General features: G+C 45.9%; 1 protein-coding gene across 1 annotated transcript; it reads left to right on the top strand.

Annotated features, from left to right (window-relative positions):
• The first annotated feature begins 1,390 nt into the window (after positions 1–1,390).
• Positions 1,391–17,183, top strand: LOC133123311 (sodium/potassium-transporting ATPase subunit alpha-1-like). The gene is made up of 22 exons (XM_061233668.1): positions 1,391–1,542; positions 6,911–7,021; positions 7,485–7,544; positions 8,865–9,068; positions 9,272–9,385; positions 10,094–10,228; positions 10,324–10,441; positions 10,673–10,941; positions 11,264–11,572; positions 12,732–12,866; positions 12,960–13,152; positions 13,423–13,598; positions 13,691–13,827; positions 14,176–14,326; positions 14,812–14,980; positions 15,073–15,227; positions 15,321–15,444; positions 15,549–15,694; positions 15,790–15,920; positions 16,013–16,114; positions 16,419–16,510; positions 16,622–17,183. The coding sequence occupies exons 1-22, from the start codon at positions 1,531–1,533 to the stop codon at positions 16,648–16,650; spliced, it is 3,072 nt and encodes a 1,023-aa protein (XP_061089652.1). The 5' UTR covers positions 1,391–1,530; the 3' UTR covers positions 16,651–17,183.
• The last annotated feature ends 1,897 nt before the right edge of the window (positions 17,184–19,080 follow it).

The raw sequence follows: 19,080 nt of genomic DNA, 5'->3' as shown, positions 1-19,080 counted from the left end.
CTCGCGTGGAGAAGCGCAGCGCGAGCTCTCCCCGGCAGCGCGAGGCTTCCAGCAGGGGCGCTGCTGCAGAACAGAAACTCTGCAGCCGAGCAGAAGCTTCGGGGAGGGTTATTGTTACACGGCTGTTTCCATGGCAACACATTCAATCCGCACAGTTTAAAGAAAATGGTGGGAATTTTTAGCCATCATATTTTAATATACACACTTATCTGGGAGCACTCCATACAATTTCGCAAAGACATGACATGAAACTGAGCTTTATATGCAGGTGTAGACAATTAGCTTGAGAGCAGCATGTGAATAGAAATCAGGTGTGGAGGATTGACCAGTTAACAAGATAATTAGTAATCGTTAGTAATAAACCTATCCTGCTCTAGCGTTAGTAAATTAGTAAATGACATGCACATGAAATGTAAGGAAACATAAACACATGGTTAGAATATTAGTATTACCCAATCCTGATCTAAAGCTAGTAGATTAGTAAGAAGACAAGGGAAATTGAAACAATTAGGGTGTGAGTGACAGAAAGGGAGAGAGAGAAAGCAGGAATGCAAGGTTTGCAGAAAGACACAAAAAAGTGTATGCTAAACACTGAACTGTACCACATAACATGAAACAAACATAAATTGTGACATAACAAGTTTGTAACTGTGACATGAATAAACTACAAGACGTGACATGACAAGACAAACAATTAAATCATACCAACGAAACATGAAACGTAACATGACATGAAAATTAAATGTAACAAGAAATAAAGCATAACAACATGGCGAGACTAGACTAACATAATGCGTGACATGACAATAACATAACTAAGACAATGACTAAACATGAAACATGACAGTATGCTGGCTGGAATAAAGCATCAGTCATTTGTAAAGATGAAGCCACTGAGCCTCCACACGTGACGTATCACTGATTTGGTGAAGGTCAAACTTACAATCGGCACAAGATGGGAGCGATGCTTCCCCTTGGAGTTTGAGATTTGAGAGACTCAGATCACACAAGAAACTGGCTTTATGCCAGGGCGTGCACGTGTGTGCTGAAAAAAACAAAAAACAAATCAAGTCATATTCCTGAAGCCAGACTGCGATAAGACACACTTCAGGGCTTTAGGAGATGAGCTATTTTAAGTATGCTCCAATGCCAGAACCTTGCAGATTGAATGGCAATATTTGAAGGCTCCTGATCAAAGTATTCTCGCACAGAATAAAGAGATGGTCGATTATTGCAAGAGCCGATAGTAATAAGCCGTTTGACAGCAAAAAAAAAAAAAAAAAAAAAAACCTCCCACTGCCCATGGTTACCATGGCAAAAGGAGCAGACGTCACGAGCGAAGGAACGGAGTATAAAAGAATTTGAACCTCGGATTGACTGCAAGGGAGGTTCTGTGCGTGTCGGAGGAGTGACACGTGTGGACGGGCAGGCGCGCAGAACACACACATTTTAAAGGGAAATATTTATTTTTTAAATTTGTTTAATTAATACTTTGCGGATCAAGAAGACTGTTACACAAAGACGGCAAAGATGGGACTCGGAGTAAGTTATCATTTCATTTGGCGTTTCATCGTTTAAAATTAATTATTTTGGGTTAGCCTGCTGTGATACCACCTGTGTTTAGTGTTCTGTTTGAGACCGAGTTTAAAGTGTTTTCCACACACTGGTGGATCATAAAAAGAGAAAATGTCAAACTTGTTTCCGAAATTGCGTTTGATATCGATAAATAATAACAACAATATTAAAAAGGCTGTCTTAAATGAGTGACTGCTTCACTTCCGCATTGCTGCAAAAAAGTTCCCATCTAGAGATTTTACTTTTAATTATGATCTCTTAAGTTATGAAAGTGTTATCTTGTGTGCAATGTACTTTTATGGAATCATCCCAATTGTTCAAATAGACTCGCAGTATTTTGTTCTGTATCAATACATGCCGTGATGAAATGGTTGCGCCAGAGAACATGGCAACAAGATTACTGAAAGGAGCGAGTTCACTTCCTCCCGAAACGGCCACACAACGGCATGGCGCGTGTCGCCGGCTCTCAGAGAAAGTGATCTTGTGACTGAACTTTTCAGAGAACTATCGCGATTAACTCTGAATATGTGTAGACAAGAATGCTGCGTACAAAGTTCCATTCGCACAATCCAAACTAGTTACAGGGGATGCAATGGACGTGTGTGGGATCCCTAAAATCTGTTCTAAAATGGCTTTCTTTACGTGTGTAAACAGGTAGCCTACCAGGTAGAGGCTTGTTGTAGATTTACATTTTCTGATCTGAAATTGAGGGGGGGCGGGGGCGGGGTGAGAAGCGCATTGTCACTGCAGTCCGCTTCCAAACTATAGTGCAGGAACAAACCCATCCACGGTGAACGCCCGGTAGGATAAGTAAAGGAACTAAGAGGTGCGTTTCTAGACGTATTCGTGCATGTTTCAACCTGACACCAGAGATTTACTGCCCGCCGAATCGTTGAAATGTTCAGTTCTGGGTTCCGCCTTTTCACTGTCTGGAGTCTGGAGCTGGGAGGTTGCGCATGCGCTGTGCCAATAAAACAGTCCCAATGCGTGTCTTCTGATGTTTTTTACGCGGCTCCTCACGAGGATATATGGCTGTGACTATTCATTGTTTTTCTTAACATAATTGCTTATTCATTGCAAATGGTGTAGTTTATATTTACAATGCAAGCTTAATTCACACTACATATTTTAAAGAGTTTTCCCTAGCTGGTATCCGTACCGAGGAAGCGATAGTAAAATCCAAAGGCCCATAACTGCCTATGCGTAGGCCACTCCCAAATTTTACTGTGACAAGCTGTTGGATTTATATTCAATCGCCGCGATAATATACAAATTGTGAAGTTAATAATAGTAGCCTATCTGGGCCTATTAAATTGTTTTAATGCCCCCCCTTGTTGATAAAGCAAACTAACAAAAATAGTTTTTATTTATTATTATTATTATTATTATTATTATTATTATTATTATTATTTATTACTGTAATAGTGCTGTATCGGGTGTAAGTGCAGCTGTTCCTCCCGTTGCCCAGAGAATGCGGGCGGGCTAGTCTCCACTGTCCTTTTACAGACGGCAGATGGGCTAGATTTTTTTTTTTTTTTTTTTTTTCGCCGGTGTATCAGGAAACCTGTTTCTCTGGGGACCCCGTCTTCACGCAGTCCATAAAAGCTTAAAATAAAGATACCCACCCCACCCCAGCAGTGTCCCTTTCCCGTAACGTCTTGACTTTTAACTGTGAAGCTCTTGCGTGAAGCATTAGTCATATCGAGCTCTTCTCAGTTCGCGAGCTCTTCGCAGTGCGCGAGCTCTCCGCATTTCGCAGTGCAGCAGAGGAGCGGCCGTTTAGGAGTCCCTCTTTAAGGTGCGCTTGTTTTTGTGTTCAAAATAAAGACAAAGTGAATTTTTAGCTTGTGAAATACAAGCGTGGGCTTGTATTTAAAGGACTGCTTTATGTCAACAGATTAAACAAAACCGGGGCTGACAGGAACGGCGAGCCAGAGGTGTGGCTTTGTCACCATAGCAACAGGGCTGGGTCGGGATCTGGGAGTAGGGAAGAGAAGAAAAAAAAAAAAAAAATAAATAAAAAAATAAAAAACTCAATGAAGCTTTTTTTCTCAAATCTGCAACGAGCACTGAAGTATTGCATTTATATTACACATAATTTGGAGTGTGTAAGAATCATTCTTTTTCAAGTAATAATTTCAAATCCATGGCTCACTAGTGGCTACACAAATGCTCAATTTTTAAATGAAACCCTATAGTGATCTTTAAAAGGTGGTGAGCTTGACGATGCAAAATGTAAAGACTTTACAGTAAGTCATCAGGAGGTTTACGGCCCCCTTTCCCACTGTAGAGCTGAACCAGGCTGGCTCATTATAGCCCTTTCCCACTGTAGAGCTGAAAGCATCAATTAACCTTGTCAGTCTGTCAGAATGTGTCTCAGCCTAAATGTCCTCCCCTCTAGATGTTTTGATCCTGGCCTTTCTCACTGGGCAGCTTCAGTGTTTCTGATTGGCCTGGCCTTTCTCACTGGGCAGCTTCAGTGTCTCTGATTGGCTAGCAGACAGACTGACTGACAGCCCAGGGGTAACGGTAATGCATTGATTTGGGGATGCAGTCAGTGCCTCTGAACCGTGGCCGTTGAGCTCAGTGCTTCAGCAGACATGCATGATGCACACAAGGAGATCCTGACTCTTAAAACTGAATTGAATTAATCTGTACAGTGAGCACTGTCATAAATGCAGGAGCAGGAGGGCAAACCGCAAACTGGACCCCCAAAACAAAGCATGTGAGTTTCAGTGGGGGGAAATCTCAGGAGGAACCCGGCTATAGAGGGGGAGCCCTTCCTCTGCTGGCCAGCGAGGTGTAATAGAGCGATGTATGTAGCAGAAATGTGATCAGAAATCCATAACCGTGTTGGAGCAGAGCTGCAGGAGATGATTCTCTCTGCTCGCCTGGGGGAGAACCCTCCTGAGCCCTGGAGACCTCTGTAGAAAGGTCATGACCTTTTCATGGTGGTGGTGGAGGAGCTGTAGCCTACAGTGATGACCTCAGTGGTTCAGTGAGTTGATTATAGTAGATTATACCGTTTATTACTTACAGCTTTAGAGCCTATTGTGCACTGGTGGCGCAAGCCCTGGTGTAGCCACAGTAAGATCAGTCCAAACATTCATTTGGACTGAACAAACATTCACAAGGCCCTTAACCCCCGAGCAATGTGGGGTTAAGGGCCTTGCTCAAGGGCTCAACAGCTGCACTCATCTTATTGTGGCTACATCACCAACCTTCCCGGTCCCAGTCAAGCACCTTCGATCCTAGATTATTGGCCGCCCCCTCTGTGGCTGGAACATTGGTGGTCTCCCTCAGTTCCCTGGTCTGCTGTGAGCCGATCTGCATCGTCAGGTATAAACGCAGGACACGCAAACCACTACTCCAGCCCGTTTCAGACGAGGCTGACCGCTACAGAACTGAGACAGCTCATTAAATATGAATAGAGACATTTGTACAGCCTTTGTCTGCCGGGCATGGACCCTCCCTCCCATTGGTGCAGAGAAGCCTGCCCCTCCCTCCCATTGGTGCAGAGAAGCCTGCCCCTCCCTCCCATTGGTGCAGAGATGCCTGTGATATCTAGACAGAAAGGCGTGGTCCCTGTGGTTTCCCCTGCAGTCTGACCACCGGACGGATGCACCGGGACCTCATTGGCTGAGGAGCTCAGTGTGGACAGAGCTGGTGGCTCATTGGCTGAGGAGCTCGGTGCGGATGGAGCTGGTGGCTCATTGGCTGAGGAGCTCAGTGCAGACTGCCCACGCCGCAGTGTGGCAGTGGGATATATTTAGCCTGTTTATCACTGTCACTGCGAGTCTGAAGCACAGGGCTGCTTTTCGTATCTTACACGATGCAGGAACACCTCTTTACAGGCAGTCTGCGAAATACTATCCAAAGCGCTTCACAATGAATGCCTCACACAAAGTCACACACTCGCACTCCAACAGCAATAGAAGGCTGTCGTGTAAGGCACCAGTCGGCTCATCGGAAGCGGTTGGGGGTTAGGTATCTTCCTCAGGGACACTTCGACACACCCAGGGTGGGGGATTGAGCCGGCAACACCGACTGCCAGACGACTGCTCTTACCTCCGGAGCTAATGCGCTCCCTGGAGAAGAAAACGCACTGCCATTGTGGGGACTCTCTGGGGTCCTAACGCCTCGATACCGCTTGGCTGACTGTAGGAGAGTACACGCCGTATGATCATATCCTATTGGTTGCGTTCAGAGATGATCTCAGATTCCCCTTGTAATACTGTACTGTCTGAGGCACAAGCGGATCTGAAAGATGCTTTCAAAAATAATTTCTAAATGTAAACAAATTACTATAAAGAGCAGCGAACAGTTGCAGCACTGTTTCATTTAGTTTTTATGTGCCATCTGTCATATCCGTAATAACCCATTATTAATTGTTGGATGGGGTTGGTGACTGGCTTTGGGATGATTTCGGCAGGTGAGCTGTGTTCAGGCCTTTGATCACTTTGAACCAAAGGCAACAGCACAGCTTTAATTTCGTCCATAAATCTGGTGGTGACTCCGTAAGATGACCTGCTGAGACTCAAGGTCTTCTTGCATCTTTTGCATCGTTTGTCTGGGGTTTATAGCTGCAATAAAGTTCAGCTGATCAATATTGTAGCGTTTTTTTCTGGTAGACACACAATATGCTGCCTTATTTAGGCCTCGGAAAAAATAAAACAATGAAGACTAATTACTGGAATGTATTGGCTGTTTGAAGGAAATGAGTCTATTGAGCAGTCAGAGCTCCCTTATGGTGAGAGGGCAGGGCTGGAGTTCCTGTGTGTCTCTCCGTGTGTCTCTCCGTGTATCTCTCCGTGTGATTTATGTGTCTCTCCTGCCAATCTGCACTCACCCTGACCAAGCTCAAGCTTTATCTTTTCTTTCACAGCTGAACTTTGGTGACTGGCACTTTCAGCACTTTCTAGTGAATACTGTGGAATAAAGTCAAGTCAAGTGATTTGGGTTCTCCTGGTTAGTTTTCTCCTCAGTGATGATGATAATTAATGTATTTTATCCAAAGTGACTTCCAGTTTACACCAAGCAGGGGCCATTCTGCCCAGGAGCATTGTAGGGATGAGGGCCTTGCTCAAGGGCCCAGCAGCTGTGCAGATCTTATCACCAAACTTGCCGGTCATGTTTCCGGTCATGTACCTTAGCCATTTAGTTTATAATCTGAAATAACAACACGTCCCTCAAATCCACCTCGGATAAATTAAGGTCTGCCATATATGACGATAATTTGCCCTGGACAAACACTTGGAAGCGTTTAAGGATTGTGTGAGATGGTGACACATGGTGTGACATGGTGTGTGATGGTGTGATTCTCCCGGCTCTGTAGGAAGGAAGGGATCAGTATGAGCCGGCAGCCACGTCAGACCAGGGCGGGAAGAAGGCCAAGTCCAAAAAGAAGGAAAGGGACATGGAGGAGCTGAAGAAAGAAGTGGATCTGGTGAGACTCACTTTTACACTCATGGGCTAATTAACCTCCAGTTGGTGTCCTGCAGGAAAAACCAGGCTTCAAAAAAGCAAACATTGCATTACTGAAAATGTGATTTTAATTTTCTACATGTACTGCAACAAAAGTTTGCCTTAACAAGTGTTTTAGTCTTGTAATGAGACTTCAAATATTTTTTTTCCCCCGAGCAGAACATATTAGTTTGCTTGAAGGAAGTGCACAAGTGGAATGTTCTTGCCACATTAAGTTGACATGTCTGTCTCACCTATTTCTGTCTTGTTTAGTAAAAGAAGCCATAAATAAGATTCCAAGTCAATATAAAATGCATATTAAGCTGGTTTGTTTTTTGTTTTTGCAGTGTGGCATCTGACTTGACAATGTTATAGTGTTGACATGAACAGTAATACATTAGGTTCTGTGTCGTGCATTTAAAGGGTATTGTTCATTCCCTCTGCAGGATGACCATAAGCTCACTCTGGAGGAGCTCAACCGCAAGTATGGCACCGACCTGACCAGGGTGAGTCTGGACCTGCAAACGGGGGATTTGGTTCTCTGGGGACATTATGAGTGGTGTCAGTCTTTCATTCTGCAGATCATAATGGTGCTCCAGTTTCATCCAGTGGTTCGATACTGGGCGGCACGGATGGTTTAGTGGGTAGCACTGCCGCCTCACAGCAAGGAGGTCCTGGGAATCCCCGTCAGCCGGGGCCTCTCTGTGCGGAGTTTGCATGTTCTCACCGTGTCTGCGTGGGTTTCCTTCGGGTACTCCGGTTTCCTCCCACAGTCCAAAGACATGCAGGTTAGGCTGATTGGAGAGTCTAAATTGCCCGTAGGTATGAGTGTGTGAGTGAATGGTGTGTGTGCCCTGTGATGGACTGGCTCAATGTATGCTGGGATGGGCTCCAGCCCCCCCTGCGACCCTGTTCAGGATAAGCGGGTTCAGATAATGGACGGATGGATGGATGGTTTGATACTGGAGAAATGCGGTAGGTGCAGTGTAAATCTAAACTGGTCAAATCTGAACCAGTCCTGGTGATCCTTGACGGGTCTAAATGGAGTTGTGATTTGGTCAAATGCTTCATTGTTTTGGAATCAAATCCTTTTCTATGCTTTACTGAGCTGAGTCTGGTGTGCTGGAACCTATGAAATGCACTCTAAAAGTGCAAACCCCGCCTTCTGGTCCTCTTGGATGGCTCAAGTGCACCAGCCAAGATCAATCAAGTGTTTTGGAATAGTATAATCCAAAACCATTTCGCATTTCACCCAGCTCTGGTTTCATCCTGTAGTTCACAGATCTGAACAGAGTCTATGATGATACTTTTATGCTGTCCTGGCTGCCACTGAGGAAGTAGTTATGTATTAATAAGAAAGGATTTTAACTAAAATTGGTCATCTACCTGACCGCACATATTATGTACATGCACGTGTGCTACTTTGGTATAACACAAGAATTTGAGTGAAGTTTGGCGCCACAGTTCACTACCTCTGAATAATTCACTACAGAAACTCGAGGATCTGAACTCTTTCATACGAAGAGCAGCCCTGTTTTTACTGCAACCGCTTGTTGCTTAGCAACAGCAAGAACCTAGATTCTCTCCTGTTCTCTGAACTTTTTTTTTTTTTTTCTCCAAAAGTTTTCAACTTTGTATTTTCTTGCTTTGTCTGTACTTAAGGTTTTATTTCATCCCATTATATGAATTGGCATTTCTGAATGATTGTGCTTGCACATATTGACCTAGTGCAGGATATTTTTAGGGAATTAACAGGAGTCTTCAACAAAAGCTGTCCATGTTGTCCAAAAAAGAAAAAAAAACGATCTCCCTCTTTTCCCCCACAGGGCCTAACGGGTGCCCGTGCTGCAGAGATCCTGGCGCGGGATGGCCCCAACGCCCTGACCCCTCCCCCCACCACCCCCGAATGGGTGAAGTTCTGTAAGCAGATGTTTGGTGGCTTCTCCATGCTGCTGTGGACAGGAGCCATCCTCTGCTTCCTGGCCTATGGCATCCAGGCTGCCATGGAGGACGAGCCGGCCAACGACAATGTGAGGACCCTCTCTGTAATGCACCACTGCAGGAGTCGGGCCTTTCCACTGCCCAGGATGACATGACATGACATGACATGACATGACATTGAAAACAGCAACCATTCCGCCCAGCAACACTCATCTTTTCCTACTACTAAAGTGCGCTTCCTAATTATCTTCCTAATTACCTTTGTTAATTTCCACTCTGTAATGTCCCACAGCTGTACCTGGGCATTGTGCTTTCTGCTGTTGTGATCATCACCGGCTGCTTCTCCTACTACCAAGAAGCCAAGAGCTCCAGGATCATGGACTCCTTCAAGAACCTTGTCCCTCAGGTAAGGAAAGGGATTTCAGGTTTTGTTTATGTATAGCAGGGCTGTCCAAACCTGTTCCTGGACCATCCTGTATTCATTTCAACCCGCAGGTTTGAAGAAAATGTATTTCAGGTTTTATTTTGTACAGTATGACACCTGGGCTTTATGAGTTCAGATGAGTATGAACAGATGACCATCTTCTAGTCTTCTAGTGTAGTATTGAGGCTTAATCTCATTTTCTACTTATTGGCTTATTTTATGTTGCGTTTTGCTTGACAAGGGAGATTTTCTTACCCCAATTGACAAATCCTGAAATTAGTCAACTGTCTCACCCAATTGCCATTTTGTCTTATTTAGCTATGTAATAGAAATAGAAATTTTGTACCTAAATATAAGACTAAAATACTTGTAAAGAGTGTTTGCAGTGCTTGGCTGTTTCCAACAAGTAGCAAACACCAGCTAAATCATCAATAGAGGCCCTTCTCTTTAGGGAGTGCAAGTTAACATGTCTGTTCTGATTCATTCACATGTTAAATGCCTAAAATAAAGTCAGCAGTCTGCCTCATTTAGTACTTTACAACAGTCACTGGCGCAATCAGATTACTGATCAAAGTAAAAAAACTTTAGGCTTGAAAGGGGAAGCTCTGGGAACTATGGGAACTTGCCTGAAGTGAAGGTGGGTTATGAACTTGGAAGTAACCTGCCTGTTTTTCATGCTGCCTCTGCTAGCAAGCGCTGGTTATCCGTGACGGTGAGAAGAACAGCATCAATGCTGAGGAGGTGGTAGTAGGAGATCTAGTGGAAGTGAAGGGAGGGGACAGGATCCCAGCTGATCTGCGGGTCATCTCTGCACACGGATGCAAGGTGAGACCTCCATACTCCTCTCGAAGGATCCCCAGCCCTTCAGCAGAGCCCCATGCTCAGTGTAGGGCTCACGGTGCTTTCTGTATGTCCCACAGGTGGACAACTCCTCCCTGACTGGAGAATCAGAACCCCAGACTCGCTCCCCTGATTTCTCCAACGATAACCCCCTGGAGACCAGGAACATTGCCTTCTTCTCCACAAACTGTGTTGAAGGTAAGGCTCAGGGAAAGGCATAGAAAAGCCATCCCTGGTCCTGGGGAACCTGGCCCTTGAGTGTTACCAAGTTGTCTGTCAGGATTGCACAGGGTTGTATATTCTGGTTAAACCCAGCTGTCCAAAGTTGTGTTGAAATTCTGCACAATTTCTGTACAGTTGGTGTGTTGTTTCCTAGACGATTGTCTCTGTTCATGATTCTGATCCTGCACTGGTGGGATCTTTCATCAGGCACTGCCCGTGGTATTGTGATCAATACTGGTGATCACACAGTGATGGGACGAATTGCTACACTCGCCTCTGGTTTGGAAGTGGGACGCACACCCATCTCCATCGAGATCGAGCACTTCATCCACATCATCACGGGCGTGGCTGTCTTCCTGGGCGTGTCGTTCTTCATCCTCTCAATCATATTGGGGTATTCCTGGCTGGAAGCCGTCATCTTCCTCATCGGAATCATTGTCGCCAATGTGCCTGAGGGACTGCTGGCCACTGTTACTGTGAGTATAAAAATGTACTGAAATTTCTCTAAAATGCATATTTTAAAGAGAAGACTCATTCAGGCTAATCTTGGACCTCGGAGCACAGGCAGGCTGTTGAAAAGATTCAGTGTCATCGAGATTCTGAAATTCTTTTCAGTTCCTAAATTTCAAGGGTTCAGACTGCACTGCAGCTGTCTGTGACCGTCCTGCCTGTCGAAATCGGTTCTAGCCAGAAGCTGCATTTGGATTGAGCAAATCATCATCGGCCCCTCTGACTGAGATCAGGTGACCTGATCATCCCAACTAGAGGTTATGTGACCATCCTTTACCCCTTCCTCAGGTGTGTCTGACACTGACTGCCAAGCGCATGGCCAAGAAGAACTGCCTGGTGAAGAACCTGGAGGCTGTGGAGACCCTGGGCTCCACCTCCACCATCTGCTCCGATAAGACCGGCACCCTGACCCAGAACCGCATGACCGTGGCCCACATGTGGTTCGACAACCAGATCCACGAGGCCGACACCACCGAGAACCAGAGCGGAACCTCGTTCGACAGGAGCTCTGCCACCTGGGCGGCTCTGGCCCGTATCGCCGGCCTGTGCAACCGAGCCGTCTTCCTGGCTGAACAAAACCAAGTGCCCATCCTCAAGGTCTGTCCTGCTAAATATCCTTGCACCTATTCATACCATGACGTCAAGTCAATTTTATTTGTGGTGTGAGTGTTTTTGTTTTTTGTTTTTTGTGTTGCAAAAAAATTGCAAACGCCATGCCTCAACCCATAAATGGTAAGCACATGAGGTAAAAACCAGTCACTTACCCTAATATAGTCTAGATAAGCTTCCGATTTCTATTTTGCATTGCCATTGGGAGGTAAGAATTAGGGTGTAACAGATTTCAGAGTCACAAGCTGCCACAGATTATTGGGGATTTTGTTGTGTAATTATAGCCTGTGACTGCATGGAGGCGGATGTTTAGCACTTCGTAGCATCTGTAGGTTCAGGCTGTTTGTTCATTAAGACTTGGGTGCGTCATTAAGACTTGGCTGTTTCTGCGGCATCTGGTTATGCTCGGGGCTCTCCGTCTCTCTGAAACGCTCTGTCCAATGGGGCTCTCTGTCTCTCTGTAACGCTCTGTCCAATGGGGCTCTCTGTCTCTCTGTAACGCTCTGTCCAATGGGGCTCTCTGTCTCTCTGTAACGCTCTGTCCTGTCCAATGGGGCTCTCTGTCTCACTGTTTGCTCAAGACCTCTTGGGTAAAGGAGGCCTGGTTCTCTGGCTAAACTGAAGTTGGAGGAAATTCTGTGATGTGTTGCACTTCACTTGTGTCCTTTTAAGTCATGTAAAGGCCTTCTCCTGAAGCACCATGTCCATGTGCTGTTCCAGTCCTTAGGATCTAAACTCTTCCTGATTCACTTCATACCCTTTGCTTGCTGCATGTATTGGGGCATTATCATAATCCTGTTCGATTCAATTTCACAACATCTGGTCAACATGCCTTTTGACCAGAGGTACATAAATTGCAAACTTAACATTTCTAGCTCACTAGGCAAAATGAACACATTATAGAGACAAGGTGGAAACAACTGAATAATCAGGAGGAGATGCAAGTGGATTTCTGCTGAACAGGACTCTAGGAGCAGCCATTGATCTCCTGACATTCCCCCAGGAGGGGCATAGGGGCATCACATAGGAGCTGTTGCTATGGAAACCCCCCTGAGTGCAGCTGGTGATGTACGGGGTTTGAGTATTCCCGAGTGCCCATTCCTCATTGTTCATTCCCCAGTGGATCCTCCCCTTTTCTCCTTCACAGAGAGATGTTGCAGGAGACGCCTCTGAGTCCGCCCTGCTGAAGTGTATTGAGCTGTGCTGTGGCTCTGTGAGGGCCATGAGAGAACAGTACACCAAGATTGCAGAAATCCCATTTAACTCCACCAACAAGTACCAGGTACATGGACCATAGATGGCCTTTTTCCCACTCTTGTATGTGCAAAGGTTCAAACATGATTTCATTGCATCTCTTGATCTACCGTCCTCACAGCTGTCCATCCACAAGAACTCTAACACCGCAGAGACTAAGCACCTCCTGGTGATGAAAGGTGCTCCAGAGAGGATTCTGGACCGCTGTTCCACGATCCTGATGCACGGCAAAGAGCAGCCCCTGGATGATGAGATGAGGGATGCCTTCCAGAACGCCTACATGGAGCTTGGTGGCCTGGGAGAGAGAGTGCTGGGTGAGCCATGCACCCCCACAATGCAATGGGGCGACCCTAGGGCTAAAATAAGCTCACAGCTCAGCACAGCAGGCTGGTTAATAACATGGATGTGATTTGGATGGATGTGACTTGTTTCTCTGGGTGACTCATTTTATGTCACTGTTTTGTTTTCATACCTTGTTGAACAGCGAGTCTCATTGACTGGGGAGTGCCTCTTCATACAGAGGAGTGGAGTGGCAGATTGGCTGCTGAATATTCAGTGAGTCACAGTTTTCCTCTCTCCGGCAGGATTTTGTCATTTCTTCCTCCCGGATGACCAGTTTGCTGACGACTTCCAGTTTGACACGGACGAGGTCAACTTCCCCACGGAGAACCTGTGCTTCATTGGGCTCATGTCCATGATCGACCCGCCCCGTGCAGCTGTGCCCGACGCTGTGGGCAAGTGCAGAAGCGCTGGAATTAAGGTGTGTCCATCGCCTTCTCCCTAACACGGCCAACAGGCAAACTAAAGCAGTGCTCAACACCATAAACTCAACCTTCTCTTCCCTTATTTCAGGTTATCATGGTAACTGGTGATCATCCAATCACTGCCAAGGCCATCGCCAAGGGTGTGGGTATCATCTCTGAGGGCAACGAGACCGTAGAAGACATTGCTGCTCGTCTGAACATCCCAGTTACTGAAGTCAACCCCAGGTATGAACATCCCAGTTACTGAAGTCAACCCCAGGTAATGCCTACCGCTCCTGGAGAAGTGATGGTACTGAGCAGCCTGGAAAGGCATCTCTCTTGCATGGGTATTTAGTAAGTTTGACAAACCAAAGTTCAAATCCACCCTTTTAACGAGTCTTTTTCTATCAGCATGTAACCAGATTTCTTAAGTCTTGGTAGCTTGATAACTACAAACAAAATGGTGCATTAAACCTGAAAGGCCTTAGAATATCAATTTTGAATCTGATGCTAATTTTGGACTGACAGCAGACTTGTCATAACCAGTGCTGCTGTTCTGGACCTGAGCAAGGCTTCATATTGAACCTGTTACAGAGACGCCAAGGCTTGCGTGGTCCACGGTGGAGACCTGAAGGATCTGTCCTCGGAACAGCTGGATGACGTTCTGAAGTACCACACTGAGATTGTGTTCGCCAGAACCTCACCTCAGCAGAAGCTCATCATTGTGGAGGGCTGCCAGAGACAGGTACACACACACGTCGTTCACATGCTATATCCAAACGCTGTATCGTGCAACTTCCACACCACACTCCACTCTCCACATTCCTCAAATTTTACCCATGCTCAATACCAGCGGAGGGTTTCAACCTGTTTTCATTCATTTTCTTTGATTATCAAGCCTGACAATGATCTGACTAATCAATTGGCAAGTAACACAGTCTCATCACTGTGTTAAGGGAAGTACCCATGCCTATTCTTCTGTATACTGTATGTGCAAGCAGGGATGTCTTTGAACTAATACGAAATGTGTTGAGACGTGTTCATCCCACAATGTATGATTGCATTTGGGATGATGCTGTACTCCATTTTATACCATACACCATATAGGGAAAAATTAAAGTTAGTGATCTGTGATCTGATTTGCATATGCTGATTTAAGTGGATGATCTTGCAGTAGTCTCATCGCTGTCTCCTGAGCGGAGGTCTGACTGATTGTGTGTTTAAACTCAGGGTGCCATCGTGGCTGTGACTGGCGATGGTGTAAACGACTCCCCCGCTCTGAAGAAGGCTGACATCGGTGTTGCTATGGGCATCGCTGGATCCGACGTCTCCAAGCAAGCCGCCGACATGATCCTCCTGGACGACAACTTTGCCTCAATCGTGACGGGAGTGGAAGAAGGTAAACGCACCTTGCTCACTCTGGCGCCATTTTAACAGCCGGTTTCTCCAGAGCACACCATAATGTTGGGCCTCTGCGAATGTTCCCTCCAGGCCGTCTGATCTTCGACAACCTGAAGAAATCCATCGCCTACACCCTGACCAGCAACATTCCTGAAATTACCCCCTTCCTCCTCTTCATCATCGCCAACATCCCCCTGCCCCTTGGCACAGTCACCATCCTCTGTATCGACTTGGGCACTGACATGGTAGGAGCACCAACCGTTCTGCTGGAGATTAATTCACTCAAGATGTGGTGTGAGTTTGACTGCTAACACTGGACTCCTCTTATGATCTGCAAGGTCCCGGCTATTTCACTGGCTTATGAAGCAGCTGAGAGTGACATCATGAAGAGACAGCCCAGAAATCCCAAAACGGATAAGCTGGTGAACGAGAGGCTGATCAGCATTGCCTATGGTCAGATCGGTAAGAGTCCAGGCTTCTTAGTTTAGTCAGGTGTTGAGTGAGAGGGTGGATGTATGTTGGTTTTGTGGAGGTCTCTGAGCTCCTCATGCTCTCCATCTCCCCAGGAATGATGCAGGCTACTGCCGGGTTCTTCACCTACTTTGTCATCCTCGCTGAAAATGGCTTCCTACCCTCCACGCTGCTGGGAATCCGTGTGAAATGGGATGATAAGCAAGTCAACGACCTGGAGGACAGCTACGGCCAGCAGTGGGTCAGTACACAGCACCAGGGACCTCAGAAAGACAACAGTGAGCAGAATCTAAGTTGAATGAAAAACTAAACCACTCTCTCTTTCTTGTATCTCAGACATACGAGCAGAGAAAGATTGTGGAATACACCTGCCACACTGCTTTCTTCGCCAGCATCGTGATCGTGCAGTGGGCTGACTTGGTCATCTGCAAGACCAGGAGGAATTCTGTCTTTCAGCAGGGCATGAAGTAAGCACACTAGGCCAAATTCCCATGGACAGGCTAGCTCATGGGACAGCTCAACCAAACGGGTCTTATTTCTGTATTTCTGTCATCCTCAGGAATAAAATCCTCATCTTTGGGCTGTTTGAAGAAACCGCCCTGGCAGCCTTCCTGTCGTACTGCCCAGGAATGGACATCGCTCTGAGGATGTACCCTCTCAAGTGAGTCCTCCAGTCTGGCGTTGAACCAAAGGAGACCGCTCCCCCGTCTGCTCAGCCATAAGGCTCATCCACACCTGGAACTATCTATAAGCAAACCCTGTGATCATCCACACTAATGCAAGATATTGTTCAGTAAATGGTGGTTCCAAGTATTTTTGAATGTGACGCCCTGTAAATTTGAATGGATCTGGAGTGGCTGTCAGTGTTTCTATAGTTAATGCAGCTTTCTTTTTTTTTTTTGTAATGCATCATTTTTGATCTTGTTTAAGATTATAATTTTTAATATTTAAAATTTTTCCTTCAGACCCAGTTGGTGGTTCTGTGCCTTCCCCTACTCCCTCCTCATCTTCATCTACGATGAGATCCGAAAACTCATCATCCGCCGCAGCCCAGGAGGTACGGCTCAAGCATCGCTCCAAACATGGTTTAGATTTTGCTCTACTATGTGAACTGTCATGTGAACATTATTTCTGGTGAAGGTTCTGATTGGATGTTTATCTCTTGCAGGCTGGGTGGAGCGCGAGACCTACTATTGAAGCTTCCTTCCTGCATTCTGCAGTGTTTTTGCATGGTTGTCTTGCTGCTCTGAAAAATGTAACCTCAGTAACTTCTGGATGTGTTTTTATATAGAGAATGCCTGACACAACAACGGAGACCCTGAACCAAGAGATTGTGTGCCTTTGTTCTGGAGCAGGACACATTTTATACATATTTTTAAGAGTGTAATATAAAATAAACTCTCAGTCTGATTCAAGTCTGGTATTATATCTGTTTTGTTTTTTTTGTACTGGGAGATGGACAATGTTTGGATTTCATTAACCATTTCTGCATGTTCCATTTACAGGAGTATGTCATGCAGTAAACAAAATTTAGGTTTTTGCTGAAATATAATCATCTGTTACAAACTTATGAAATGAAATGTTGCACTCGCTGTGATGAAAATATGGTCTAGCCTTTCACAACAGACAACTTTGTTTTCCTTACTGTAGTCCCCTTGTTTTGCTCTTGATACAGTAAACTGAACTGTAAAAGTTTGAAAACCTGCAATAAAACGCTCCCAAAACCTGAAGTGTGTGTGTGTGTGTGGTGTGTGTCAACATCTTTGGGGACTCCGCACCAAAAAGCTGTGTTATGGTGTGACCGATATTGCTGCAGCTTAGAGTGTATGCTCTAGTGATTAATGCAGCCTTTTTTTACCTTCAGTGTTTGACCAGAGAAACTTTTCTAGGGCAGTGAGAGTGGTTTAATATTCCAGTTTTGGTGTGAGTTTTTTTTATTTTTTTTAAAGCGGGTTTGTAAAAGTACTGTATCCCATATGCTCTGCTGATGTGAGAGGTCCATCTAAGAGAACAAATGGCAACTCTGGCCAATGGGCATGTACATCAAACACATCTCCAGCCAATGGGCAGGCTTTCATTTTCTGCATTTTTTTTTTTGTTCAGAATTGTGGCACAGACTGTCTATTTTCCACAATTCATCATGTGCTATGGCAAAACACACACCTGCACATGTACACACGTGAGTGCGCACACACACCACACGCCTCAGTGACCCTAACACACACCCTAACCCCCATTCGAATCCCACCTGAAAGAGCTGCTAGTGGGAGGGCTACAGAGCTGAGACCCCACCTCCCAACATCTACCCTGCAAACATCGTCTCTGAGACCCCACCTCCCAACATCTACCCTGCAAACATCGTCTCTGAGACGCCACCTCCCAACATCTGAGCTGGTTGTGCCTTGCATGGCAGCCAATCACCGTTGGTGTGTGAGTGTGTGAATGGGTGAATGAGAAGCATCAATTTCACAGCACTTTGGATAAAGGCGCTATATAAATGGCAGGTGCTGCCTCAGGCCAGTATGTTTCTGCAGGTGCCGTGTCAGACCAGCCTGGACCGCAATTGTGTGCATTTACTGTGGTTATTATATCAGAAAGTGTATTTGTGTCAGGACAGTTGTATTATGTTGTGACGTGTATTTGATTCAGCTACTGTGTCGAGACAGGTGTGTTATGTCATGATGTGTGTATTTACTTCAGTACTGTGTCAGGACAGGCGTGTTATGTCATGACGTGTGTATTTAATTCAGGCACTGTGTCGGGACAGGTGTGTTATGTCATGACGTGTGTATTTAATTCAGGCACTGTGTCGGGACAGGTCCAGTATATCCGTGTGGTCGGGGATTGTAGGGGCTGCTGTGGCGTTGGCAGAGAACACAGGTGTGTGTGGATCCCCACCCCTTCCCTGGGGGGGTCATTAAGCAGCAGGAGGCTCCCTGCCCCCCAGGGGGCTGTTTCCATGGCAGCATTAACAGGCCTGACGTGCCCACAGGACTGGCCTATCCAGGGCCACTGTCATTGGCTGGCCTATCCAGGGCCACTGTCATTGGCTGGCCTATCCAGGGCCACTGTCATTGGCTGGCCTGTGCACACCCTGGGCTTTATCTCAATAAAAGACGCCAGATATTTGGGTTAATAACTGGTGCCCAATCACATTTTAAATTATGATACTAAAATGTTTTTTAAGTGTACAAAACCAGCGATTCCGCATCGCATGATTTCAGTGATCAGCCAGTTGATCGTCCCCATTTGTGACACCTATATGAAATAAAGTTCAGTGTTTGAACACCACTCCAATACAACTAATGAGAGGTTGCTGTATATTAGAGCATATGAGCGGTATATCACACTTTTTCCGCTGTTAGATGAGAAATGTGGCTGCTGCCTTTTTGCTCTGTGAGATTCTGTCAGCAGGTGACACACACCTCCTGTTTCTCTTGGGTTTGATCTGGTCTCTGTGTCTGAAAGGTGGGAGAGAGGAGAAGTCAACATTAATGATTCATGAACTAACCCCATTAGAGGCTCTCAGCCAGAGAGCGTCTGCTGAGAGGAAGCATCACTCTTAAATGTGCAGCTCAGATTTGCTTTATTATTCCATTACATAGCTTGGCCTCACCCCAGCTGGGC

Source organism: Conger conger, chromosome 3 (assembly GCF_963514075.1).
Source record: "Conger conger chromosome 3, fConCon1.1, whole genome shotgun sequence".
Lineage (NCBI taxonomy): Eukaryota > Metazoa > Chordata > Actinopteri > Anguilliformes > Congridae > Conger > Conger conger.
This window is presented reverse-complemented; position numbering and strand designations above follow the sequence as displayed.

Bases quoted from the DNA above. Each gene is read 5' to 3' on its own strand.
- LOC133123311 (XM_061233668.1), top strand. The intron at 7,022-7,484 runs GTGAGACTCACT...TTCCCTCTGCAG, and splicing joins TGAAGAAAGAAGTGGATCTG to GATGACCATAAGCTCACTCT. The intron at 9,069-9,271 runs GTGAGGACCCTC...AATGTCCCACAG, and splicing joins ACGAGCCGGCCAACGACAAT to CTGTACCTGGGCATTGTGCT.